Source organism: Oncorhynchus keta, chromosome 1, assembly GCF_023373465.1.
Source record: "Oncorhynchus keta strain PuntledgeMale-10-30-2019 chromosome 1, Oket_V2, whole genome shotgun sequence".
Taxonomy (NCBI): Eukaryota; Metazoa; Chordata; class Actinopteri; order Salmoniformes; family Salmonidae; genus Oncorhynchus; species Oncorhynchus keta.
This window is the reverse complement of record NC_068421.1, coordinates 47,339,235-47,367,177: the sequence shown is the minus strand read 5'-3', so window position 1 is coordinate 47,367,177 and position 27,943 is coordinate 47,339,235. Positions and strand designations below refer to the sequence as shown.

General features: G+C 41.0%; 1 protein-coding gene across 3 annotated transcripts; it reads left to right on the top strand.

The window, feature by feature from the left end:
- Nucleotides 1-91: 91 nt before the first annotated feature.
- On the top strand, nt 92-26,957 carry pgm2l1 (phosphoglucomutase 2-like 1). Of its 3 annotated transcripts, none has more exons than XM_035774477.2 (14): nt 92-205; nt 1,637-1,804; nt 11,333-11,439; nt 13,063-13,147; nt 13,506-13,589; nt 14,052-14,245; nt 14,459-14,648; nt 14,941-15,038; nt 15,280-15,460; nt 17,027-17,120; nt 17,534-17,663; nt 23,903-24,092; nt 24,311-24,444; nt 24,726-26,957. In XM_035774477.2, exons 2-14 carry the CDS (start codon nt 1,718-1,720, stop codon nt 24,826-24,828), a joined length of 1,677 nt encoding a protein of 558 aa, XP_035630370.1. In that variant the 5' UTR covers nt 92-205; nt 1,637-1,717; the 3' UTR covers nt 24,829-26,957. The 3 variants fall into 3 exon arrangements, with proteins under 3 accessions (XP_035630370.1, XP_035630380.1, XP_035630362.1); XM_035774487.2 differs by having other exon boundaries at nt 98-195; XM_035774469.2 differs by having other exon boundaries at nt 98-699.
- The last annotated feature ends 986 nt before the right edge of the window (nt 26,958-27,943 follow it).

Below are 27,943 nucleotides of genomic sequence, written 5' to 3'. Positions count from 1 at the left end.
CCACACTGCTAACCTTATGCCAAACCCTAACCACAAATTAAGACCAAAATATATATATATATATATATTTTTTTTTTTTATGACTTTTTACGACATATCCAATTTTGACGTTGTAGCTGTGGTAACTAGTCCCAACCTCTACTAACTAGTTTACCATAATAAAGACAACTTGAGTGCCAAGATAGGACAAGGCTGGTAAGGATGGGTCAGTATGTTGCTACGCTTGATAACTAGTTATAACTAGCTAGCGTGCTGTTTTCAAGTGTGTTCACGCCATCCAGATGTCCACTGCGGATGATAACATCGTACTACTACTAGTAACTAGCTAGCTCGGTCGCTCAACAACACCACTCTGCACGTCCAGCTAACGTTAGCGAGCTTGCGTCATAACGGTTTGTTAGACAATACATGTATTTTCTTATCTTCTGTTAGCTAGCTATATCTGTTTGCTGAGTTTCGGTAGCCAAAGCAAACACTCACACACAGACAACGCCAAGACCGATACGATAGCTAGGGACGTTATGTCCTGCCTGGCCTATTGCTAGCTTGTGAGTTTGCTAGTTTTGTAGTTAGCTAGCTTGATGTTTTGCTGCACAATATCTTACTATGGAGAACAACGGAGACCTGGACCTAAATTGCCATGCAACTGGGGACGTGCGACTTGATAAGGCTATTTACCAATGGATAACGTGGGATAAGGTCAGTGAGTCAACTGTCAGTGTCATCATCATAGTTAACGAACACTTTTTATTGACGATGTAACTTACTGACTTGGGTTGTCACTTGCCTGGTATGTCAGGTGCAAATGCCTTGTCCTTCAGATCGGTGGTCTTCTGAAATGTGTGTTTGTGTGTCTTTAATAGTGGCAGGTAGCCTAGCGGCTAAGAGCGTTGGGCCAGTATCTGTTTGGTTGCTGGTTCAAATCCCCATGCCGACTAGGTGAACAATCTGTCTGTGCCTTTGAGAAAGGCACCTAACCCTAAGTCGCTCTGCATAAATGACTAAAATGTAAAACATGTTATGGGGGGCAAGACCTATCCTGGTGCCAGATACGTTTGTGCTAACATTCCACTCCTTGTCATTATGCCAAACAGTTTGGCATATGACAAGGAGTGGAATATTAGCACAAATAATCCAGGCAACAATTTTACCAATTTTTCTTATTACCGTACTAATCGCAAAGTACAGAGCCCGGCTCATGCAGCCTCTACTCCACCCCAACACTTGCACTGGAGCCCTAGTTTAGAAAGGCCGTAAAAGCAATGGATATGGCTGACCCCCACTCTCTAAATGTCAGACTTCATAACCTTACTTGGACTGTCAGATCCATTAAGGAGCTGTAAGGGCCCAGATCTATGTCTGTTTAGATTTAAGAGGATATTCTTATATTCTGAGGATATTTAAATGCAGATTGAACAGACAAGATTAGGCTACTTTTAGCAACAGCAAGATTATCTTTTTGGTCAGTTCCAGTGTAGCTCAACCATAATGCTGAAGCAGTTGGTATTGTGTATATTTGACTCAATCTGCAAGCAGTTTTAAATTAAGTGGTGTGCAACTGTGTTGAGTAATGATGTCAGTAAGTGAGTGCTGAATGTGAAGCTAATATATTTTTGGGATGTTCTTTCCCATTCAGAATCCACAGACCAGAGCTCAGATAGAGGCCCTTTTGCTGGATGGGCAAGTTGAGGAGCTGAGGCGTAGGCTCTGCTCCAGGATGGCGTTTGGGACGGCAGGGCTGAGGGCAGCCATGGGTGCAGGCTTTGCCCTCATTAATGATCTGACCATCATCCAGTCCACACAGGTTAATAATAGTTTCCTTCTATGAGCAAACTATTCTGGCACAGGTTATGTTAAAGGTATAGACTCACTCAGCTATTATGACATCATTGTGTACAGCGGAACAACTTCCTGTTTACAGATCTCAACAACAACAACATTGGCTCAGTTCTTCGGTGGCAGTAAATCATCAACCTTCGGTTTATACCTTGTCAGACTATACATACACTCCAGCACAATACTATGCACCTTTTCAATTTGTTTATTAACTGCCAATAACCTCATTTAAGTAGAAGACTACCAAGTAGAAATGTACTTTTAAAATGGAGATAGCCCACAATGGCGCTTTGTATCATTGAGGAGATTCAATTAACCTTGGGTAGGTGTGTTTTGCACTGGGTGAAAGTTGATTCTATTCCATTTTGAACCGGGCTGCCTACTGGGCATGAGCAGGGTGCCCCGTTCAAAGCCCACGGCAAAGTTGGCTCAAAACGAAAGTGACGTAATTAAGCACGTGGAGTAATAACTACCATTGTGTTTTTCACATGCAAAAGTGATTGCTTTTGATGAAAATGCTTTATCTGCCTTCCCAAAGAAAACTAGTTTGAAAATTCAAATATATATTTAATGGAAAAGATATGTTGTATGTTTCTGGACGATGCACCATGCTGCCTTGTTGACAACATGACCAAGCGGTGCAGATTATGGTTTGATTTGAGAAGGGCGCTCCTCCCTCACCGCTTTTGCCCGTTCACGTCACGGGCCATGGACTCAGCACAATCCAATCTGGCCCTTGCAAAAATAGGTGTTCTCTCTTTTCCATCTGTATGGAAACAGCCAATAGTGGCAGCCCTGACAGATTTGAAGGTTGTTGTTGCAGTTGTCTGTAAGCAGGTAGGCATTCCGCTGTGTATGATGTCATATTGCTGATTTGACCTTTTAATTAAGCACTATGCTGTCCAGTGAGTCGGCATAATATATCAATCACAGGTTATTGTAAAACCACTATTTCAATGTTTTAAAATAAACGTGTTAGGCGTAACAGTGGTTTCTATATATTGGTATCAGCCATTTTAAGGTTAACCATTAATGAGATCAATGACTTTAGCATTGAAATATGGTGGTGGAGTCTCTACCTCCCAACAGTTTTTAGATATATAGTTAAGGTTTATATTGAATTGTACACATTTGGGGCAAAACGCTGAATTGTAACATGCATAGGCCTATGTAATTAAATTAAATTTTAAAAATATGAATGTAGAATCCAAGATTACATTTAAGCAGTGTCAAAGGCATTGGGCTGTTGTAGTATATACACGGACATATACAAACATTAAAAACACTTGCTCTTTCCGCGACAGACTGACCAGGTGAATGTTATGATCATTTATTGATGTCACTTGTTAAATCCACTTCAGTCAGTGTAGATAAGGGGAGGAGACCGGTTAAAGAAGGGTTTTTAAGCTTTAAGGTATGGAGTTTGTATGTATGCCATTCAGAGGGTGAATAGGCAATTACAAATTGAGGCTGTTCTGAGGGCGAAAGGGGCGAAAACAATATTAATGTTTGGTATAATCAGTGTATATATACCGTATATACATAAAGTGTAAAAAAAACCCATTAAGGACACCTTCCTAATATTCAGTTGCATCCCCTTTTGCCCTCAGAACAGCCTCAATTCATTGAAGCTTTCAATGGCCCATGTTGCTTCCCACAGTTGTCAAGTTGGCTGGATGTCCTTTGGGTGTTGGATCATTATTGATACACATGGGAAGCTATTGAGCGTGAAAAACCCAGCAGCGTTGCTGTTTTGGACACAAACGGGTACACCTGACACCTACTACCATATCCCTTTCAAAGGCACTTAAATATTTTGTCTTGCCCATTCACCCTCTGAGAATGGCAAACCCGACACAATCCATGTCTCAAGGCTTAAAAATCCTTCTTTAACCTGTCTCCTCCCCTAAATCTACACTGATTTTGAAGAGGAGTTTACAGGTGAAATCAATAATGGATCATAGCTTTCACCTGGTCAGTCTGTCATGGAAAGAGCAGGTGTTCCTAATGTTTTTTTTTTAACGCTCGGTGTGTACAGTTGAAGTCAGAAGTTTACATACACCTTAGCCAAATACATTTAAACTCAGTTTTTCACAATCCCTGACATTTAATCCTAGTAAAAATTCCCTGTCTTGGGTCAGTTAGGAGCACCACTTTATTTTTTAAGAATGTGAAATGTCAGAATAATAGTAGAGCAAATGTTTTATTTCAGATTTGATTTCTTTCGTCACATTCACAGTGGGTCAGAAGTTTACATACACTCAATTAGTATTTGGTAGCATTGCCTTTTAAATTGTTTAACTTGGGTCAAATGTTTCGGGAAGCCTTCCACAAGCTTCCCACAATAAGTTGGGTGACTTTTATCCCATTCCTCCTGACAGAGCTGGTGTAACTGAGGCAGGTTTGTAGGCCTCCTTGCTCACACATGCTTTTTCAGTTCTGCCCACAAAATGTTCTATAGGATTGAGGTCAGGGATTTGTGATGGCCACTCCAATAGCTTGACTTTGTTGTCCTTAATTTTGCCATAACTTTGGAAGTATGCTTGGGGTCAGTGTCCATTTGGAAGATCCAATTGTGACCAAGCTTGAACTTCCGGCGCCGACAGAGATGGCCGCCTTGCTTCGCGTTCCTAGGAAACTATGCAGTTTTTTGTTTTTTTACGTGTTATTTCTTACATTAGTATCCCAGGTCATCTTAGGTGTCATTACATACAGTTGAAGAACTACTGAATATAAACTCACCAATCAGTACGACCAAGAATATGATTTTCGCGACACGGATCCTGTGTTCTGCCTTTCAACCAGGACAACGGAATGGATCCCATGCGGCGACCCAAAAAAACGACTCCGTAAAAGAGGGAAACGAAGCGGTCTTCTGGTCAGACTCCGGAGACGGGCACATCGTGCACCACTCCCTAGCATTCTTCTCGCCAATGTCCAGTCTCTTGACAACAAGGTTGAGCCAGCGGGTTTCTCCACGCATCGCGCCGACAGAAACAAACATCTTTCTGGTAAGAAGAGGGGCGGGTGCGTATTCCTTATGGCTAACGAGATGTGGTGTGATCAAAGAAACATACAGAAACTCATATCCTTCTGTTCACCTGATTTAGAATTCCTCACAATCAAATGTCGACCGCATTATCTACCAAGAGAATTCTCTTCGATTATAATCACAGCCGTATATATCCCCCCCCCCCCAAGCAGACACATTGATGGCTCTGAACAAACTTTATTTGACTCTTTGCAAACTGGAATCCATACATCCTGAGGCTGCATTCATTGTAGCTGGGGATTTTAACAAGGCTAATCTGAAAACAAGACTCCCTAAATTGTATCAGCATATCGATTGCGCAACCAGGGCCGGAAAAACCTTGGATCATTGTTACTCTAACTTTCGCGACGCATATAAGGCCCTGCCCCGCCCTCCTTTCGGAAAAGCTGACCACGACTCCATTTTGTTGATCCCTGCCTACAGACAGAAACTAAAATGGGAGGCTCCCACGCTGAGGTCTGTCCAACGCTGGTCTGACCAAGCTGATTCCACACTCCAAGACTGCTTCCATCACGTGGACTGGGACATGTTTCGTAGACAAGGCCAGATAACAACATTGACGAATACGCTGATTCGGTGTGCGAGTTCATTAGAACGTGCGTTGAAGATGTCGTTCCCATAGCAACGATTAAAACATTCCCTAACCAGAAACCGTGGATTGATGGCAGCATCCGTGTGAAACTGAAAGCGCGAACCACTGCTTTTAATCAGGGCAAGGTGACTGCTAACATGACCGAATACAAACAGTGCAGCTATTCCCTCCGCAAGGCTATCAAACAAGCTAAGCGTCAGTATAGAGACAAAGTAGAATCTCAATTCAACGGCTCAGACACAAGAGGTATGTGGCAGGGTCTACAGTCATACAGTCAATCACGGACTACAAGAAGAAAACCAGCCCAATCACGGACCAGGATGTCTTGCTCCCAGGCAGACTAATTAACTTTTTTGCCCGCTTTGAGGACAATACAGTGCCACTGACACGGCCTGCAACGAAAACATGCGGACTCTCCTTCGCTGCAGCCGAGGAGAGTAAAACATTTAAACGTGTTAACCCTCGCAAGGCTGCAGGCCCAGACGGCATCCCCAGCCGCGCCCTCAGAGCATGCGCAGACCAGCTGGCCGGTGTGTTTACGGACATATTCAATCAATCCCTATACCAGTCTGCTGTTCCCACATGCTTCAAGAGGGCCACCATTGTTCCTGTTCCCAAGAAAGCTAAGGTAACTGAGCTTAACGACTAGCACTCACTTCCGTCATCATGACGTGCTTTGAGAGACTAGTCAAGGACCATATCACCTCCACCCTACCTGACACCCTAGACCCACTCCAATTTGCTTACCGCCCAAATAGGTCCACAGACGATGCAATCTCAACCACACTGCACACTGCCCTAACCCAGCTGGACAAGAGGAATACCTATGTGAGAATGCTGTTCATCGACTACAGCTTGGCATTCAACACCATAGTACCCTCCAAGCTCGTCATCAAGCTCGAGACCCTGGGTCTCGACCCTGTGCAACTGGGTACTGGACTTCCTAACGGGCCGCCCCCAGGTGGTGAGGGTAGGCAACAACATCTCCACCCCGCTGATCCTCAACACTGGGGCCCCACAAAGGTGCGTTCTGAGCCCTCTCCTGTACTCCCTGTTCACCCACGACTGCGTGGCCACGCACGCCTCCAACTCAATCATCAAGTTTGCGGACGACACAACAGTGGTAGGCTTGATTACCAACAACGACGAGACGGCCTACAGGGAGAAGGTGAGGGCCCTCAGAGTGTGGTGTCAGGAAAATAACCTCACACTCAACGTCAACCAAACTAAGGAGATGATTGTGGACTTCAGGAAACAGCAGAGGGAACACCCCCCCCTATCCACATCGATGGAACAGCAATGGAGAGGGTAGTAAGTTTTAAGTTCCTTGGCATACACATCACAGACAAACTGAATTGGTCCACTCACACAGACAGCATCGTGAAGAAGGCGCAGCAGCGCCTCTTCAACCTCAGGAGGCTGAAGAAATTTGGCTTGTCACCAAAAGCACTCACAAACTTCTACAGATGCACAATCGAGAGCATCCTGGCAGGCTGTATCACCGCCTGGTACGGCAACTGCTCCGCCCTCAACCGTAAGGCTCTCCAGAGGGTAGTGAGGTCTGCATCTCCGGGGGCAAACTACCTGCCCTCCAGGACACCTACACCACCCGATGTTACAGGAAGGCCATAAAGATCATCAAGGACAACAACCACCCGAGCCACTGCCTGTTCACCCCGCTATCATCCAGAAGGCGAGGTCAGTACAGGTGCATCAAAGCTGGGACCGAGAGACTGAAAAACAGCTTCTATCTCAAGGCCATCAGACTGTTAAACAGCCACCACTAACATTGAGTGGCTGCTGCCAACACACTGACACTGACTCAACTCCAGCCACTTTAATAATGGGAATTGATGGGAAATGATGTAAAATATCACTAGCCACTTTAAACAATGCTACCTAATATAATGTTTACATACCCTACATTATCCATCTCATATGCATACGTATATACTGTACTCTATATCATCTACTGCATCCTTATGCAATACATGTATCACTAGCCACTTTAACTATGCCACTTTGTTTACATACTCATCTCATATGTATATACTGTACTCGATACCATCTACTGTATCTTGCCTATGCTGCTCTGTACCATCACTCATTCATATATCTTTATGTGCATATTCTTTATCCCCTTACACTGTGTATAAGACAGTAGTTTTGGAATTGTTAGTTAGATTACTTGTTGGTTATTACTGCATTGTCGGAACTAGAAGCACAAGCATTTCGCTACACTCGCATTAACATCTGCTAACCATGTGTATGTGACAAATAACATTTGATTTGATGTCTTGAGATGATGCTTCAGTATATCCACATAATTTTCCTGCCTCAAGATGCTATGTATTTTGTGAAGTACACCAGTCCCTCCTGCAGCAAAGCACCCCCACAACATGATGCTGCCACCCCCGTGCTTCACAGTTGGGATGGTGATCTTCAGCTTGCAAGCCTCCCCCTTTTTCCTCCAAACATAACGATGGTCATTATGGCCAAACAGTCCTATTTTTGTTTCATCAGACCAGAGGACATTTCTCCAAAAAGTAGGATCTTTGTCCCCATGTGCAGTTGCAAACCATAGTCTGGCTTTTTTCTGCCGGTTTTGGAGCAGTGACTTCTTCCTTGCAGAGTGGCCCTTCAGGTTTTGTTGATATTGGACTTGTTTTACTGTGGATATTGATACTTTTGTACCTGTTTCCTCCAGCATCTTCACAGGGTCCTTTGCTGTTCTGGGATTGATTTGCACTTTTCACGCCAAAGTGCGTTCATCTCTAGGAGACAAAACCCGTCTTCTTCCTGAGCGGTATGACGGCTACGTGGTCCCAAGGTGTTTATACTTGCGTACGATTGTTTGTACAGATGAACGTGGTACCTTCAGGCGTTTGGAAATTGCTCCCAAGGCTGAATCAGACTTTTGGAGGTCTACAATTTGTTTTCTGAGGTCTTGGCTGATTTGTTTTGATTTTCCCATGATGTCAAGCAAAGAGGCACTGAGTTTGAAGGTAGGCCTTGAAATATATACACAGGTACACCTCCAATTGACTCAAATGATGTCAATTAGCCTATCAGAAGCTTCTAAAGCCATGACATCATTTTCTGGAATTTCCCAAGCTTTTTAAAGGCACAGTAAACTTAGTGTATTTAAACTTCTGACCCACTGGAATTGTGATACAGTGAAATAATCATGCACAAAGTAGATGTATTAACTTCTTGCGTCGAGCCATCCCGGATCCGGTATCGTGACTACAGCCTCAAGCTCATTACCATAACGCAACGTTAACTATTCATGAAAATCGCAAATGAAATGAAATGAAATTAATCTATTTGCTCTCAAGCTTAGGAGGAGACTCTCAGATAGCAAATGTTCAGTTTTTCCTGAAAGATTATTTGTTTAGGACAAATCGCTCCGTTTTCTGCATCACGTTTAGCTACGAAAAAAAACCTGTATCCAGGATTGTGTAAATCTATCCGCAAGCTCATTAGCATAACACAACGTTAACTATTCATGAAAATCGCAAATGAAATGAAATTAATCTATTTGTTCTCAAGCTTAGCCTTTTGTTAACAACACTCATCTCAGATTTTCAAAATATGCTTCTCAACCATTGCAAAACAAGCATTTGTGTAACAGTATTGATGGCTAACGTACCATTTAGCGTTAGCATTCAGCATGCAACATTTTCCACAAAAACCATAAAAGCATTCAAATAAAATAATTTACCTTTGAAAAACTTCAGATGTTTTCAATGAGGAGACTCTGTTAGATAGCAAATGTTCCGTTTTTACAAAAAAATATTATTGGTGTCGACTAATCGCTCCGTTTTGTTCATCAACTTTTTTCCAAATTAACTCCATAATGTCGACAGAAACATGGCAAACGATGTTTAGAATCAATCCTCAAGGTGTTTTTCACATATCTATCGACGATAAAATCCATCGTGGCAGTTTTACTTTCAATTCTGAAGAAATGGAACGCGCATGGACATACAGATTACGCACACAGGACACCGGGCGGGACACCAGGTAAATGCATTCTCTTATGGTCAATCTTCCAATGATATGCCTACAAACACGTCACAATGCTGCAGACACCTTGGGGAATAGACAGAGAGCGCAGGCTCATTCCTGGCGCATTCACAGCCATATAAGGAGACATTGGAACACAGTGCCTTCAGAATCCGGGGCATTTCCTGTATGAAACTTCATCTTGGTTTCGCCTGTTGCATTAGTTCTGGGGCACGCACAGATAATATCTGCAGTTTTGGAGACGTCAGAGTTGTGTCTTTCCAAGGCTGTCAATTCCATGCATAGTCGAGCATCTTTTCGTGACAAAATATTGCGCTTAAAACGGGCACATCTTTTTATCCAATAATGACACAGCGCCCCCATAGGTTCAAGAGGTTAACCGACTTGCCAAAACTATAGTTTGTTAACAAGACATTTGTGGAGCGGTTGAAAACTAGTTTTAATGACTCCAACCTAAGTGTATGTAAACTTCTGACTTCAACAGTATGTACCGTACAGTGTTTCCCCTCTGACTTTTTTCAGCAGCAGTAATGTTGCAAGGTATACCGAAACGTTGGTACTTTTTCAATACTAGAAGATGAAAACGGTTCAGTCCTAGAATTTTTGTTAGTTTCAGTAGTTCTGTTAAATCTGTCTCACTGATCAGCGCAGCCAAGGTCTTCTATAGCGTTACTCATTGCTAACCTGAACTGGGAGTCTGGGCTGCATAATTTTAGCTTCCCACTCATGCTACACAGAAGTTAACACACTTGAATAATGTGACACGGCATGTAGAAATGTTAAAACTGTTAATTGTTCACGAATTGTTCACGATACAATGCCCATACAGGCTAGAACACTTTACAGTGCAAGAAGATACCAGTAGCTTCCAGCTTTGTAGGCTAACTTTCCTTGTTAGCTTACAGCTGAAGCTAACATCAATTCAAAATCCTACTACTTTGTTTGTGATTGTGCTATAATGCAAAATATGTGTTCCAAGCTGTTTGCCACTAAAAACATTTCATTCACTTATTCAGTCAAAGATGATCTATTTGCCTGAGCAAACTGTGTTTGTGTGTGTGTGTTGTGAGTAGGGCTGGTTGCATCCATCTTGCCTCATGAATGATGTCATTACTTGTTAGAGACAGCAAGTACTTTTATGCAAATGTTGTTGATCAGTACAGCAAAATAAGCCCCAAATGGAAGGGAAATAGATTTTGTTCTCTTTAGCCCCATGAAATCAGCCAGAACATGCTCAATAACTCAGTGCATGCACACAATCCTATTGAATACGCATTCACCAGTATTGTTAATAAGCCTAGGCTAAAAATTGGTTTATCAATAGAGATTTACCATTCAAATAAATTATTGGTAAAAACAAAGTTATATTGATTTTATCATTGTATAATTGATTCATTAATGCATAAATGGCTGTCTCTCAAAAATGTCTGTAAAATTTTGGGAATAAAATTATATTGAACTCAAGAGATGCCCAACGATTGACCAGAGCAGTAGTGAAGTATCTGTCTAGATCAAGTGCCATTCTGTGACTTTGGCTAATATACATTTTTTTTGTTTTTGTTGCTGGGGTATCTTTTGAGTATTGTGATGTTATTGAGTATAGTGATACCAAACCTGGTATCGAAGTCAAAATTCTGGTATCGTAACAAACTGACTGTGTCTCATGGAGCACAGCACACAGTCTAACAACCCACCTACCTACCAGAGTTTCCCTTACCTTCTTTTCAAAATGAAAACATGAAGGTTAATAGAAAATAAGAATTTAAAAGAGCTATAGACATGGCCTCATCGTTCCATTCTTTTCCCACTCCTCCTCACTGCAGGGTATGTACAAATACCTGGCCAGGTCTTTCCCCGACTTCGGTAGCCGTGGCATAGTGGTTGGATACGACACGCGAGCGCAGGAGGCCAGTGGTTGCAACAGTGAACGGTACTATACTATACCTCCTCCTTTCTCCTCTGCAGATCATACCACCACTTGCAAACATGTATAACTGGCTACATATTAGATCGTTTTTATCCATTTACATTAAATCAGACTGTCTGTAAATATCAGTGGGCCTTTTAGTTATCTAATAACTCCTAATGTAATGATGATTGTGGCTTTGGGTTGCTCTGTCAACAGTGCAGTGTGTGATAAAGTGTATTAGGAGGTCACATTCCGTCCTGAAGTTGTGTGATGGCAAAATAGTTGTGAATACAGATGTGCTGAGGGAGAACATTTATTGCATTCTTGGCCTACTGTTAACTGCACAAATTTCTAGAGACTAAATAATACTAGTAAATAGATGTTGTGTTGTAGGCTATTTCCCAGTTGACACGCGGGGAACCACAAACTAGAGTTTTAGAATATTAGAGAGTTTGGCGCGGCAGGTAGCCTAGAGGTTAGAGAGGTGGTAACTATATAATAGGTTAACATGTTTCAATGTCAAGAGCATTATGAATGAAACGGAACAATAGTGCAGCTGCTTTACTAAAATATGACTACTCTAGAATGAGTGACCTAAAGCAACTTTAACTCTTTGGCTTTGTTCACACACATTATATCAGTGACCACAACACTAGTGCAGTACTCAACCATAGCTTACTGCTATGACTATAAAAATAAATATCTTGATCGAAAATTGGTAAATTCTCCATGAAAAAATATTATTGCCGTCCAACTACTACGATTGAAGCTAGATCTAATCAGGGTTTTCTTAAGATAACCAGCTTCAGTTAGCTTCACATTACAGATCAGGCTTCATCTGCACTATGACGGTGGACATGGCTCGTCCATCTGCCGCTAACTCTAGCAGGCTTGTAACTGTGCATGCATGTCGCACGTGGGTAGTGGAACACCAAACTTTTCATTTGGACAATGCTGAACATCAATCCATGGGCGAGTCATTACCACATTTTCATTTGTGCCGAAAGCAAAGTTATATTGCAAATTCAGCAGCCTATGGTGTGAAATAGGCAGTGCCATATTTATTTTATTACTTATTATCATAATGCCATCTTTGGTGTGCTTTTCAATGCACAAGCACCTTTTTCCCACTATTATCGATACAATAATTTTATTTAGTCATACAAGTTTTACTGTGCGTGAAGTTTCAAATGCATTCTGTCATTACTAAACGTGTAATGAGATAGGTATTTTAACATGACTATTTTTGAACACACAAAAAAACATTTGATTATCAAAATATTATATATAAGGGGATGATGACGCAATCTTTGGGAGAGGGAGGGAATCAGATTTCATTGGTCCTCAAACTCGCGGCTCAGACACTTCATTCGGGATGAATGGAGTTAGCCCTGAGTTAGTCTGCCCGGGGAGCAGGTTAGTTCTGAAGGATTAATTGTCATTGAAATTGACCTATCTAAAAGGTGAGCCACTTTTGTGGTACGGGTTATCCCGAGTTGATCTCAGAGTTGACCAAAGTTACCTCGCTAACTCCTCAAGCGACATACAGCACACAGTAAAGCAACAACAAAAAAATGAAAATGACAATGGACTATTTAGTATTATTCTTCTAAAGAAATTATGTTCTCTTTTTTTATTCCACAGACTTGCCCGGTTGACTGCAGCTGTGATGCTTTGTAAAGATATTCCTGTGTTTCTTTTCTCCACATATGTCCCAACTCCCTTTGTGGTAAGATCAAATATATTGAATTGAACTATTTCATTCAAATTAAAGCCTGGCCACTTTATCCCTCCTTGGACAATCACTTGTTTCTTGGTTGCTTACCAATTTGTTTCCTATATACTGGTGATGTCATATACGAAGGGCCAGGTGATTTACCTGGCCATGTGACCTGACCAGACCAGGAAGAAGTCTATGCCTTAGTTATAATGGTTTTTAATGGCCAGATTGTGTCTTCAGGAAAAACCTCTGGACGTACTTATATGGCTATACAGCTGGTAAAGTCAAAGTCTCAGCCCTTTCAGAATAGGCTAAGAATTACATTAATTTAGTTCCCAAGGCCTTACTGTTTTGTGATCTCTCCTAGCCATATGCTGTAAAAAGGCTGGGAGCTGCAGCTGGTGTGATGGTCACTGCCTCTCACAACCCTAAAGAGGACAATGGATACAAGGTATCAGACTTCTGCTTTTCATCTTACCAGGGTCACTTGAGTCAAGGCATGAAGCGTACAGCATCTAGAATCCTTGTTGAACTAAAAGCTTTTAACACTGCATTTTGTAGGGGACTGTATGCTATTTATCATACAAGAAAAAAGAAATATTCCTTTTATTCCTGGTGTTTTATTACTAGCTAATGATATCCTAAGACAGGGTTAACAAACTCTGTCTTTGGGGCCCCACCCGGGTGCACTTTTAGTTTGTTTCCATAGCACTACACAGTTGATTCAAATAATAAAAGCTTGATGATGAGTTGATTATTTGGATCAGCTGTGTAGTGGTAGGGCAGGGGGGTCCCGAGGACCGAGTTTGGGAAACCCTGTCCTAAGGGGAGGTTGAATTAGGTATGCCATACAATGTTAAGATATTAAGCTGTGCATGAGCATTTGGTACAGTGTCTTGCTTTTCTTTTGAAGGTTTACTGGCACAATGGAGCTCAGATCTCTTCTCCTAACGACAAGGAGATCCTGAAGTGCATTGAAGAGAGCTCAGAGCCATGGAGCGAGTCCTGGAACGAGAGTTTGGCAGACAACAGTCCACTGAGGAGCGATCCACTGAGGGAGATATCCAAAAAGTATATGGAGGACCTCAGCTCTGTTTGTTTCCACAGGTACCAATTCACAGTGCTGTGTTGTAGTTATCACAGATGTTTATTTTAATTACCCCCGATCACCTTTCCATATTCAATTTGTTGAATTGTTTGAATTCTGAGAAAATTAAATTTTTCTTTCTCAGTGTCCACAATGAATTTTGCAGCAAACACAATTCATATTTGTTGAATAAAAAACACGCATATATATGTTTTTACTTGCTTGATTCTCAGAGAACTCAACACCAAGTCCCCGTTGAAGTTCGTGCACTCGTCCTTTCACGGAGTAGGGCATGACTACGTCCAGCAGGCTTTCCGGGCATTTGGGTTCCCCCCTCCTATCCCTGTGCCAGAACAGAAAGATCCTGATCCAAACTTCTCCACTGTCAGCTGTCCAAATCCAGAGGAAGGAGAGTCTGTTTTGGTGAGGAAATATTCAATCATTTCACCTAACTTTTCAGTGCAATCTGTGTAACAGATTTGCTACACTAGATGCACAATTCTCGCTGTGTGTGAATTGTAGTCAATGCAGCCTACTACTCGGGTCATGCGAGCAGCACGTGAAGGAAGTGTTAATGCGGCAGTCTCGTTCGTGTCTCTGTAGCATAAATTGACTGTTTTTTTTCTTCTACAAATTGGTGTGCATCTCACTCCCGTGAATATAAAGTGGCTTGTGCGTCCTCCATGATTGTTTTTTAAATATTTTGGTGTTGTAGGAGCTCTCCCTTCGCCTTGCTGAGAGAGAGAATGCCACGATTGTCATGGCAACTGATCCAGATGCAGATCGGTTGGCTGTTGCAGAGCAATCTGACAGGTAAAATACCTGATACAAATGTAGCCTACTCTCTTAAAATATAATTATAATACTAATTACTGGACCACAAGCTATTACTGATATGCACAGATCTAATGTCATTTTGTTCAAAGGCCAAGAGCTTTTCCTGACCATGTGATCTGCTAGTGAGAACTCTTGGGCCCTGGTTGTTAGCTACAACATGTTTTTCCTGCTGAGATGACAACTCTTGACCTTAGCTTTGTCGTCATGTTCTGTCTAGGTGCCGATGGAAAGTTTTCACAGGTAATGAACTTGCAGCTCTGCTGGGCTGGTGGATGCTGTTCAATTGGAAGGAGACTCACCCAGACCCGGCTGATAGGGAGAGGATGTACATGCTGGCCACCACCGTATCCTCCAAGATCCTCAAGGCCTTTGCACGGATAGAGGGCTTCCATTTTGAAGTACGTAATTTTTCCTCCTCCGGGTGAATGAAGCATGGTTGGAGGTCGAGCAATATACACCCTTAGCTTTCAGACTTAATTAATCTGGTTGGGTTGCCTGCAGTCACGATAGTAGCATGAGAGCCCTCTGCCAGGTGCTCAAAAACCTCACCTCTGAAACCAAACGGTTGCAGAGGGATAACTGGACTCAAAATCTATCTTCAGCAGGTGGCGTTTTGTGTGGGTTTTTTTTCGCTCACCAAACGAGGCGTTTTTGTATGGAGGTCATTGTAACGGCTTACTTGCTATGTGAGGCTTATTTAATCGAATAGAAGTTTCGTAATGCTTACGTTGTTACGAGTGTACTGATATAATTAAGGACATGTGACATCCCGTCAACTTTGATTAAAAAAAAACATCTTCTATCGAAGTTGTGCCTGTTGTTCAGACGTGTACCTGCCCTCTTGTTGGCTTGAATGGTCCCACCTGATCTTGCTGACTACATTTTTTAAGAAATGTATTTTAATTCAGTGTCTGGTCTAAAGGTCGACCGATTATGTTTTTTCAACGGCGATACTGATACCGATTATTGGAGGACCAAAAAATCCGATACCGATTAATCTGCCTTTTTTTGTGTGTGTGTGTGTGTGTAATAATGACAATTACAACAATACTGAATGAACACTTATTTTAACTTAATATAATACATCAATTTAGCCTCAAGTAAATAATGAAACATGTTCAATTTGGTTTAAATAATGCAAAAACAAAGTGTTGGAGAAGAAAGTAAAAGTGCAATATGTGCCATGTAAGAAAGCTAACATTTCAGTTCCTTGCTCAGAACATGAGAACATATGAAAGCTGGTGGTTCCTTTTAACATGAGTCTTCAATATTCCCAGGTAAGAAGTTTTAGGTTGTAGTTATTATAGGACTATTTCCCTATATACCATTTGCATTTCATTAACCTTTGACTATTGGATGTTCTTATAGGCACTTTAGTATTGCCAGTGTAACAGTATAGCTTCCATCCCTCTCCTCGCTCCTCCCTGGGCTCGAACCAGCAACACAACGACAATTAGCGCACGCTAACTAGCTAGCCATTTCACTTCGGTTACACCAGCCTCATCTCGGGAGTTGATAGGCTTGAAGTCATAAACAGCGCAACGCTTGACGCACAATGAAGAGCTTCTGGCAAAACACACGAAAGTGCTGTTTGAATGAATGTTTACGCGCCTGCTTCTGCCTACCACCAGTCAGATACTTGTATGCTTGTATGCTCAGTCAGATTATATGCAACGCAGGACACGCTAGATAATATCTAGTAATAACATCAACCATGTGTAGTTAACTTGTGATTATGAAATCGCCCAAAAATACCGATTTCCGATTGTTATGGAAACGGCACTAATTAATCGGCCATTCTGATTAATCGGTCGACCTCTAGTCTGGTCAATATAATATAGAATCTGTGACAGAAGCAAACAGGTGGAAATGGAGTGGGACCTATCTGCATTTGTCCAATAAACACTTGTTTACATTTTTCTACATTGTGCCCTAAGAATGCACCCCTGTTCACTCTGTTTCAGGAAACATTGCCTGGTTTCAAATGGATCGGAAAGAAAATACACGAGTTGGCAAAAACGGGGAATGAAGTGATCTTCGCCTTTGAGGAGTCTATAGGTTAACAAATCTCTTTCAGTTCTTGCAACATTTTGCTTTGTCGTTTATGGTGAAAGCAGTTTGAAACTTTGAATATAAAGTCATGGTGGTGGTATCCACTTTTGCAAACAATTAATGATCAATCCTGAACATAATATAAGGCTTTATCAAATGATTTTGAGTTGATCAACCAATTTGCCTATTTGTTACATTTCAAGGTATCTTTAATGTATATTATAGAAAACAATTCAATTTAATTGAGAATATGATGTGAAAATGTTTCAATTTGCAGTTGTACCAAATGGGTTGATCAGTATACTGTTTACCCGAGGTACGGGCAGGCTGCTAAAGGAGGGAGAGCTGCAGTGACCATTGGACTAGTATTTTATAAATATGCCCTGAAATGTCTTTTTGTTTTGTCTGGTGTGTTTCAGGATTCCTGTGCGGCAGCATGGTCCCAGATAAGGATGGAGTGAGTGCAGCTGTGGTTGTGGCTGAGATGGCCTCTTATCTTTACAACAAGAACCTGACCCTTCATCAGCAGCTAGAGAACATCTTTGAAATGTAGGTGTCATTCCAGTTTCCTCCTATACCCCACGTTCTGGTTTACTGAGTTTATTTGGTATCACTTTACATTAAGTGCCCTAAAATCGCTGTATCTACATGGTAATTAGTTCACTGGAATAACTAGGTAACATTGTCACAACTGTGATACTATAACCGACTACCTGACTATGTAACTTAGTGTTAAATGGAATACCAAAAGTTTGGGTACTCTTTTGATACAAGAACATGAAAAATGGTTCGGTAGTAGAATTTTTGTTACTTTCAGTACTTCTATCAAATGTGTCTCGCAATGTATACTGACTGAGCGGATCATGTCTGTCTAGTAATTTGTGCAAATTCTCTCAATGGGACAGTAGTAGGATAAGCTACTTGATCTTGCACATGCAACGCTGAGTAAGCTAACCAAGCGCAAGCCACTTTTGAGAAGTTAGGAGCGCAGGATAAGATGGATATATATATATATATATATAACACACACAGTGGCAAGAATTACCTGGACTTCTACATAAATTAGTCATAAAATTTGATCTGATCTTCATCTTAGTCACAAAAGAGAAACACAGTGTCCTTCAACTAATAACACACAAATTAATGTATTTTTCTTGTCTATATTGAATACATCATTTAAACATTCACAGTTTAGGTTGGAAGAAGTTTGTGAACCCCTAGGCTAATGACTTTTCCAAAAGCTAATTGGAGTCAGAAGTTCGCTAACCTGTAGTCAAATCAATGAGATGCGATTGCAGATGTTGGTTAGAGCTGCCCTGCCCTGTAAAAAACACTCACAAAATTTGAGTTTGCTATTCACAAGAATCATTGCCTGATGTGACCCATGCCTCAAACAAAAGAGATCTCAGAAGACCTACGATTACAAATTGTTGACTTGCATAAAAGCTGGTAAAGGTTACAAAAGTATCTCTAAAAGCCTTGATGTTCATCAGTCCAAGGTAAGACAAGTTGTCTATAAATGGAGAAAGTTCAGCACTGTTGCTACTCTCCCTAGGAGGGGCCGTCCTGCAAAGATGACTACAAAATGCTCAATGAGGTTAAGAAGAATCCTAGAATGTCAGCTAAAGACTTACAGAAATCTCTGGAACATGCTAACATCTCTGTTGACGAGTCTACAATACATAAAACATTCAACATGGGGGACACTACAGAAGAAGCCACTGCTGCCCAAAGAAAACATTGCTGCACGTCTGAAGTTCGCAAAAGAGCACCTGGATGTTCCACAGCACTTCTGGCAAAATATTCTGTGGACAGAAGTTGAGTTGTTTGGAAGGAACACACAATACTATGTGTGGATAAAAAAGGCACAGCATACCAACATCAAAACCTCATCCCAACTGTAAAGTATGGTGGAGGGAGCATCATGGTTTGGGGCTGCCTCAGGGCCTAGATGGCTTGCTATCATCAACAGAAAAAATGAATTCCCAAATTTATCAAGACATTTTGCAGGAAAATGTTAAGCAATTTGTCTGCCATTTGAAGCTCAACATAAGGTGGGTGATGTCATAATCAAGAACAGAATGGCTTCAACAGAACACTCCTGGAGTGGCCCAGTCAGTCCTGACCTCAATCTGATTGAGATGCTGTGGCATGACCTCGAGAGCGGTTCACACCAGACATCCTAAGATTATTGCTGAACTGAAACAGTTTTTTGTAAAGATGAATGGTCCAAAATTCCTCCGGACCATTGTGCAGGTCTGATCCGCAACTACAGAAAAAGTTTCGTTGAGGTTATTGCTGCCAAAGGATGGTCAACCAGTTATTAATATATAATAATAATATATGCCATTTAGCAGACGCTTTTATCCAAAGCGACTTACATTCATGTGTGCATACATTCTACGTATGGGTGGTCCCGGGGATCGAACCCACTACCCTGGCGTTACAAGCGCCATGCTCTACCAACTGAGCTACGGAAGGACCATTATTAAATCCAAGAGTTCACATACTTTTCCCACCCTACACTGTGAATGTTTACACAGTGTGTTCAATAAAGACATGAAAACGTATAATTGTTTGTGTGTTATTAGTTTAAGCAGACAGTGTTTGTCTATTGTTGTGACTTAGAGGAAGATCAGATCCAATTTTATGACCAATTTATGCAGAAATCCAGGTAATTCCAAAGGGTTCACATACTTTTTCGTGTGTGTGTGTGTGTGTGTGTGTGTGTGTGTGTGTGTGTGTGTGTGTGTGGTAACGGTTTTGACTTGAGGTTATTATTTATAGGGGTGCCAGGTAGGTTGTGCCTACCAGAGAAAACATTGGTTTCTCCTTTTAGTTTGGGTGGGAATGAGTCCCATCTGGTCCGTCAAGTCTACACCAATACAAAGGACTTATGTAAAAGTCAGGATGGAAATAAACTTTTCATAAACCCTTAAAACATTGGAAAGAACTTCAAAAACAACTATATTCTGTTGCGTGGGTTGTATTAGCAACAACAATGTTTACACACACACATATATATAATAATATCACAATGAGTTCTGGTTCCTCCAGAAATGTCCTGTACCTCGGGCCTAAAAAGAAAAAGAGTCCAGCCCGGTAAAGGGGTTCAGTGAACTCAAGTGACTTTTGTCACGCGATGTTTGTCCGTTCATTCAGTGTAGAGTAAACCCAGTACTAAACATACAATCAATATAACAATTACTTTACCACAGAACTTTAAAGCGGATCAACTCTTAATTAAGTCCTCAACTACAACTAACTACATAAATCACAGTATACATCACATCCAAACAAATGAAATACCGTATACAAAAAGGTGGTAGTCAGTCGGTCAGTCAGACAATCCAATCCGCCAATAGATCTCCAGCGGAGAAAGGCCACGAAGAACGGAGAGGTGTAGTCCAGGGACGCAAAGAGTGGATCCGATCCTGGGTAAACTCTCTTAGGCTACAAAACACATGTTTAACGGCAACAAAACAAACGGAATAGAGAAGCTTCGGAACTGAGGGTTGAACACATCCTCATGCACGTCTCCATCACAACCCCACTTTCGCGCAGCTGATGCTGGCTATTTAATTGGGAATTAAAGGGAAAGCGCCCTATTGGAAGGAGCTGCACTGAGACGTTCAGAAAAATTCAGGGCCGTCACAGTGTGTGTGTGTGTGTGTGTGTGTGTGTGTGTGTGTGTGTGTGTGTGTGTGTGTGTGTGTGTGCAGTTGAAGTCGGGAGTTTATATACACCTTAGCCAAATACATTTAAACTCAGTTTTTCACAATTCCTGACATTTAATCCTATTAAAAATGATCTGTTTTAGGGCAGCTAGGATCACCACTTTATTTTAAGAATGTTAAATGTCAGAATAATAGTGTAGAGTGATTCCTTTCAGCTTTTATTTATTTCATCACATTCACAGTGGGTCAGAAGTTTACATACACACAATTAGTATTTGGTAGCGTTGCCTTTAACTTTATTGTTTAACTTGGGTCAAATGTTTCGGGTAGCCTTCCACAAGCGTCCCACAATAAGTTGGGTGAATTTTCTGGCCCATTCCGCCTGACAGAGCTGGTGTAACTGAGTCAGGTTTGTAGGGCTCCTTGCTCGCACACGCTTTTTCAGTTCTGCCCACAAAATGTTCTATAGGATTGAGGTCAGGGCTTTGTGATGGCCACTCCAACCTTGACTCTGTTGTCCTTAAGCCATTTTGCCACAACTTTGGAAGTATGCTTGGGGTCTATTTGGAAGACCCATCTGCGACCAAGCTTTAACTTCCTGACTGATGTCTTGAGATGTTTCTTTAATAAATCCACATAATGTTCCTTTCTCATGATGTCATCTATTATGTGAAGTGCACCACTCCCTCCTGCAGCAAAGCACCCCCACAACATGATGCTGCCACCCCCGTGCTTCACATTTGGGATCGTGTTCTTCTCCTTGCAAGCCTCCCCCTTTTTCCTCCAAACATAACTATGGTCATTATGGCCAAACAGTTCTATTTTTGTTTCATCAGACCAGAGGACATTTCTCCAAAAAGTGTAATCTTTGTTCCCATGTGCAGTTGCAAACCGTAGTCTTTTTTATGGTGGTTTTGGAGCAGCATTATACATACATACATACATACATACATACATACATACATACATACATACATACATACATACATACATACATACATACATACATACATACATACATACATACATTAGGGCTTCTGCCAACAAAATGGGTAACAAACACTAAAATCAGGCACCCCATAGTAGAATAGTTTACCTATCTACCTAGTCGGCTTGTTGTGCGTTCTAATGCGAGAAATTCCTCTCGCGGCGCATTCAAGTTGCAAGTGCAAAAGGCAGAGAACCATGCATTCTTATAAGCAGTCAATGCACAACATTTCTCAATGCAATTGCTGGAAAACACTTCCATCGCTACCTAATTTCAGTGCAAACTGCACTATTTTGAAAGAGTATATCAGCAGTTAGTGCTCTGCAATTCAAACTGACTGCATAGGGTAAGACCAGGGCTAAATGTAACAAAGGGTCAATTGTAACTGGTAGGCACTACGTTATATTCACTGTTTATGCAATTTTTTGGGAGACATTAAAGTCCTCATTACGTTGCTAACTAGTAACATCATGTTTAGAGTTTGGGATCTAGCTAATGATTAGCCCAATGGGGTATGGATATGGGAAACCCCATGCTTCAGCCTATTTATTATCAGTTGGGCTACAGATGATAATGCTTATTGCTAATAGCACACCAACCTGATTTTAATATGGATCATGTATTGGCTATAATCCAATATGTTATTGGGTTTATTTCTGGGGAAATGAGGACTGACCTTCTCACAGTTGTTCTCCCTGCTTTCATTTTTTGCAGTGGTATCATTTTGCTGTCTAGTATCATAATACCTAATCTGGTAAAATTCTGGTATCGCAACAACACTAACTACCATAGAAATATATACACTATATATACAAAAGTATGTGGACAGCCCTTCAAATAAGTGGTTTTGGCTATTTCGGCTATTGGCTATTTCAGCCACACAAAATCGAGCATACAGCTATGCAATCTACATAGACAAACATTAGCTGTTGAATAGCCTTACTGAAAAGCTCAGTGACTTTCAACATGGCACCGTCATAAGCTTGTCAACTTTCTGCCCTGCTAAAGCTGCCCCGGTCAACTGTAAGTGCTGTTATTGTAAAGTGGAAACATATAGGAGCAAGAACGGTTAAGCCGCGAATTGGTAGGCCACACAAGCTCACAGAACGGGACCACTGAGTGCTGAATAGCGCAGGACATAAAAATGGTCAGTCCTTTGTTGCAACACTCACTACCGAGTTCCAAACTGCTTCTGAAAGCAACATCAGACACAATAACTGTTTGTCGGGAGCATCATTAAATGGGTTTCTATTGCCGAGCAGCCGCACATAAGCTCAAGATCACCATGCGCAATGCCAAGCGTCGGCTGGAGTGGTGTAAAGCTCGCCGCCATTGGACTCCAGAGCAGTGGAAACTTGTTCTCTGGAGTTATGAATCACACTTCACCATCTGGCAGTACGACGGACTAATCTGTGTTTGGCGGATGCCAGGAGAATGCTGCCTGCTCAAATGCATAGTGCCTGTAAAGTTTTGTGGAGGAATAATGGTCTGGGGCTGTTTTTCATAGTTCGGGCTAGGGAAATCTTAACGCTTAAGCATACAATGACATTCCAGATGATTCTGTGCTTCCAACTTTGTGGCAACTGTTTCGGCAAGACCCTTTCCTGTTTCAGCATGACAATGCCCCCGTGCACAAAGCAAGGTTCATACAGAAATTGTTTGTCGAGATCGCTGTGTAGGAACTTGACTGGCCTGCACAGAGCCCTGACCTCAACCCCATCAAACACCTTTGGGATGAATTGGAAGCTGACTGCGAGCCAGGCCAAATCGCCCAACACCAGTGCCCGACCTCACTAAGGATCTTGTGGCTGAATGGAAGCATGCCCCCGTAGCAATATTCCAACATTTCGTGGAAAGCCTTCCCAGAAGAATGGAGACTGTTACAGCAACAAAGGGAGGACCAACTCCATATGAATACCCATGATTTTGGAATGAGATGTTCGACGAGCAGGTGTCCACATACTTTTAGTGTAGTTTCTGATAAATTAAGGTTTGTTGTGTTTTTGCACCATAAAGTTGGCCGTTTTTATTTCAGCTTCCCTTTATTGATTTACCATAAACATCCATTGTCTCTCTCTTCTCCAGTCAAATGCTAATATCCTTTTACTGTTGTTGTCCTTCAGTTACGGTTATCACATTTCCACAACGTCATATGTCATCTGCCACGACCCCACTACTGTCAAGAGAATATTCACACGTCTTCGGAACTTTGAGGGCGAGAACACTTACCCCAGATCCTCGGGTGGACACAGCATTGTGGACGTGAGAGATGTGACTACAGGATATGATAGTAGTCGACCTGACAAATTTTGCGTAAGTGTAATGTTGTGGTTTATTTTTTATTTATTTCATACATTAGTGTGCTTGCAGAATGAGTAGTTTAATTGAATTGGGTTTTGAACATTGAACATAATAATTCTCGTAACAGTGTAATGTTGTGGTTTATTTTAATTTTATTTCATACATTAGTGTACTTCAAATTGAATGGTTCATAATGAGAGTTATAGGTAAAAACTCCCATCCTCTCTCAGGTGCTACCTATGACAAAGAGCAGCCAAATGATCACCTTCACTCTGCAGAATGGGATCGTGGCCACACTAAGGACCAGTGGCACAGAGCCAAAGATTAAGTTCTACACAGAATTCTGTGCACCACCCGGAAAAAGGTTTGTGTTGAGTCTAACGGCGCCCCCTTCTACTAGCAATGACACACTGGAGGACCAGCTAGGGCTAGCTACAGTGTTACGGAATAGTTCCAAAAGCACCAGTATAGTTTCAGTATTTTAGTGGCAGAGATGGTAGGAAAAAGTGTGTTGGACCTGGTTTAAGCTATAGTGTAAGACGAATGGCTGCATATTTGGGGCAATTAAGGTAAAGCCAAGCCATAGACGAGCTAGCATTGTAAAAATGTTTTGCATTTTAAAATTGTTTTTATTTTGGCTTTCAGTGACATCTCAAGTCTTGAGGAGGAACTTAAGAAAGTAACAGATACTCTCGTCGAGGAGTTTCTGGAGCCTGATAAGAACAACTTGATTCGCCGATCAATCTAGTTGGGCTTTTCATCTCTATACAGATGCATCGGTCGTATTGTTGTACTATCCTGCTTATGTTCTATTAATGTTTTTCCTAACTGTGAAACCAAAATGTTCTTCAGACTATTGCTTGTCTGGGTTTTTTCATTTGGTGTGCAAGGTGGGTTACGTGGATTAATATGCAGGAGTAGAATTTGTAAACCAGAATCTGTTTTTGTCACATGAGGATTTTCCATTTATCTCAAATAAGTAGCCTAAGGTATACACCAGGACAGTCTGTGCCGTTCCATGAGACAAAATCGCAATGAGGTGAGATGACATGCAGCCCCAGACAAGGTTTACTCATGAAAATGCCTCTTCTCCATTGTAATGCACATACCCATACCAGTCCTTTTGTTCCTAGTAGGCTGTGCTAATAGGCACACCTAATAGATGTGTATGTGGTATATGAACAGTACCTCTCACTTGTCGCATGCTGCTTCTAATCTATGTACAGTTGATAAACTGTACCCAAAGGCTAAGTATTGTAAGGTATGACATTGCACATGTACGTAATGCAAATGCCACTCCTGCCTCCCCATCTGTTACATTGCATCAGTGAGCGTTACAGCTTCAATCATTTCATAGTCTTAACACCTGTGCTCTGTAAGTACCAATATCAAAATGGTAATCCAGAAAGGAAGAAATACACTATGTGGCCAAAAGTATGTGGACACCCCTTAAAATGTGTGGATTTGGCTATTTCTGCCACACCCGTTGCTGACAGGTGTATAAAATGGAGCACACAGCCATGCAATCTCCATAGACAAATATTGGCAGTAGAATGGCCCATACTGAAGAGTGTCGGATAGAGTGGTGTAAAGCTCGCCGCCATTGGACTCTGGAGCAGTGGAAACTGGAGTCATGAATCACACTTCACCATCTGGCAGTGTGACGAACAAATCTGGGTTTGGCGGCTACCAGCAGAAAGCTCCCTGCCTAAGTTTGGTGGTGGAGGAATAATGGTTGGGGGGCTGTTTTTCATGGTTCGGGTTAGGCCCCTTAGTTCCAGTGCATTATTAGCCCTATGTTCACCTGAATGCCAAAGTCTGTTTATTTGTTTCTTTCTTGCTAAACAAGTCACCTGTTATGCACATTTTGTCATTTCAATTTTGACATTTATTTTTTTCCTAATTTAGGAGACTTTGTAGTCACAGCAATATGTTTTAACTACTGTGTTATTTTTTTGAAAGGGGAATTCACATATAACAAATTTATGTATTAGACCAACAATTGTAATTGTAACCCTTAAATTTAAAAAATGTAGTGCCGTGGAATTCCAAAGTCTTTACTGCAACTGTCATTTTGAAAATGACCATGTTAGTTATTTTTTTGTTTCAGGTAAAAAAAAATCATATGAAATGTTTTACTATGTCTGTAAAATGTTGTGCAGATGAGTAGTTGACTACCTTGAATTTCAAAATATTAGCTTGTATGTATTGTCAACCTAAAAAGGATGAAAGTTGTATTACTTAAAGGAAAACTCTACCCCAAAACTATAATTGTATTTGTTTAATTTGTCCATTGTTGATATGTTGCATGTCATCAATTAAATTGGACTAATGAAACAAACTCAAATAAAATCAAATTTTATTTGTCACATGCACCGAATGCTTAAATGTTCCTTTCAGCAAATGTTTGTAAAACAATTGTTGTCCAATATTCATTTTTTAAATTTTATTATGTAACTGTTTTACTCTGTTCTCCAGACCCACCTAAACTTAAATTATTTAATTTGACTACATTATATATATTTTTATGCAACACATTTAGCCAATGCCTGTAATATCAATGATTCAATACCATAACCTGTACGAATTAATATTGTACATATTTAAGATATCGGATAGCAATCCCAAAGTAAAGACATTCTATTGAATTGTCAGAATATGAATATAGAGCATATATTTTCAATTGTAACTAGGAGGATAAGAAAAATGCTTGAAATTTTTGGTGAGATGTAATGTTAGTTCAATGTTCAAGACTTCTGTTAAGTATTTGTTTCTGAAATTATACTAGGATTCCAATCCAAATGTGTACATTGACACATCTCCTTGTTACATGCGTATGCTTGTTATTCCACCAATAAACTCTGGTTTGCCTAAAAAGTAGTTGTGATCCATTTATTCTGAGGAACACTAAAGAACCTTCCTGCTAACACTAAAAAGGGGCATGATTTACTGCGATGTTTGAGAGGTGACAATCTTAAAACAACACTTTCCCTAGTACTATAGCGATAAGATGTATTGACATATGCATAATGAATTGTACTTCTAAAGCTTTAATTTACAAAAGAAATATATATATATAATCAGTAATTGTAATTCACTCTGGATAAGAAGAGCTTAATGACTAAAATGTAAATGTCTGTACAAAGGTATAACACAACCCTATATTCAGGCTTATCAAAATGAAAAACTTTACTTCTGTGACCTTCTTAGTTGTGATTGATGCTATTAAAAAGAGGATCCCATCAGCTTTCTATAGGCTAGGCCTACTATATTGATTTCTCAACTTTCCTAATATTATACTGTTTCAAGACAGGTGCATAATGGTCCTACATGAAAACAGATTTCATACATATACTCAGGGGGGAAAAAACATCCCTTTTTCAGGACCCTGTCTTTCAAAGATCATTTGTAAAAATCCAAATAACTTCACAGATCTTCATTGTAAAGGGTTTAAACAATGTTTCCCATGCGTGTTTAATGAACCATGAGGAATTAATGAACATGCACCTGTGGAATTGTCGTTAAGACACTAACAGCTTACAGACAGGTCACAGTTATGAAAACTTAGGACACTATAAAGAGGCCTTTCTACTGACTCTGAAAAACACCATAAGAAAGATGCTCAGGGTCCCTGCTCATCTGTGTGAACGTGCCTTAGTCCATGCTGCAAGGAGAAATGAGGACTGCAGATGTGGCCAGGGCAATAAATTGCAATGTCCGTACTGTGAGACGCCTAAGACAGTGCTATAGGGAGACAGGACAAACAGCTGATTGTCCTTGCAGTGGCAGACCATGTGTAACAACACCTGCACAGGATTGGTACATCCGAACATCACACCTGCAGGACATGTACAGGATGGCAA

Coding starts and splice junctions, on each gene's coding strand:
- pgm2l1 (XM_035774469.2), top strand. CDS start 607: ATGGAGAACAACGGAGACCTGGACCTAAATTGCCATGCAACTGGGGAC. Junction 700..1,636: donor AATGGATAACGTGGGATAAG/GTCAGTGAGTCA, acceptor TTTCCCATTCAG/AATCCACAGACCAGAGCTCA. Junction 15,461..17,026: donor TAGAGGGCTTCCATTTTGAA/GTACGTAATTTT, acceptor ACTCTGTTTCAG/GAAACATTGCCTGGTTTCAA.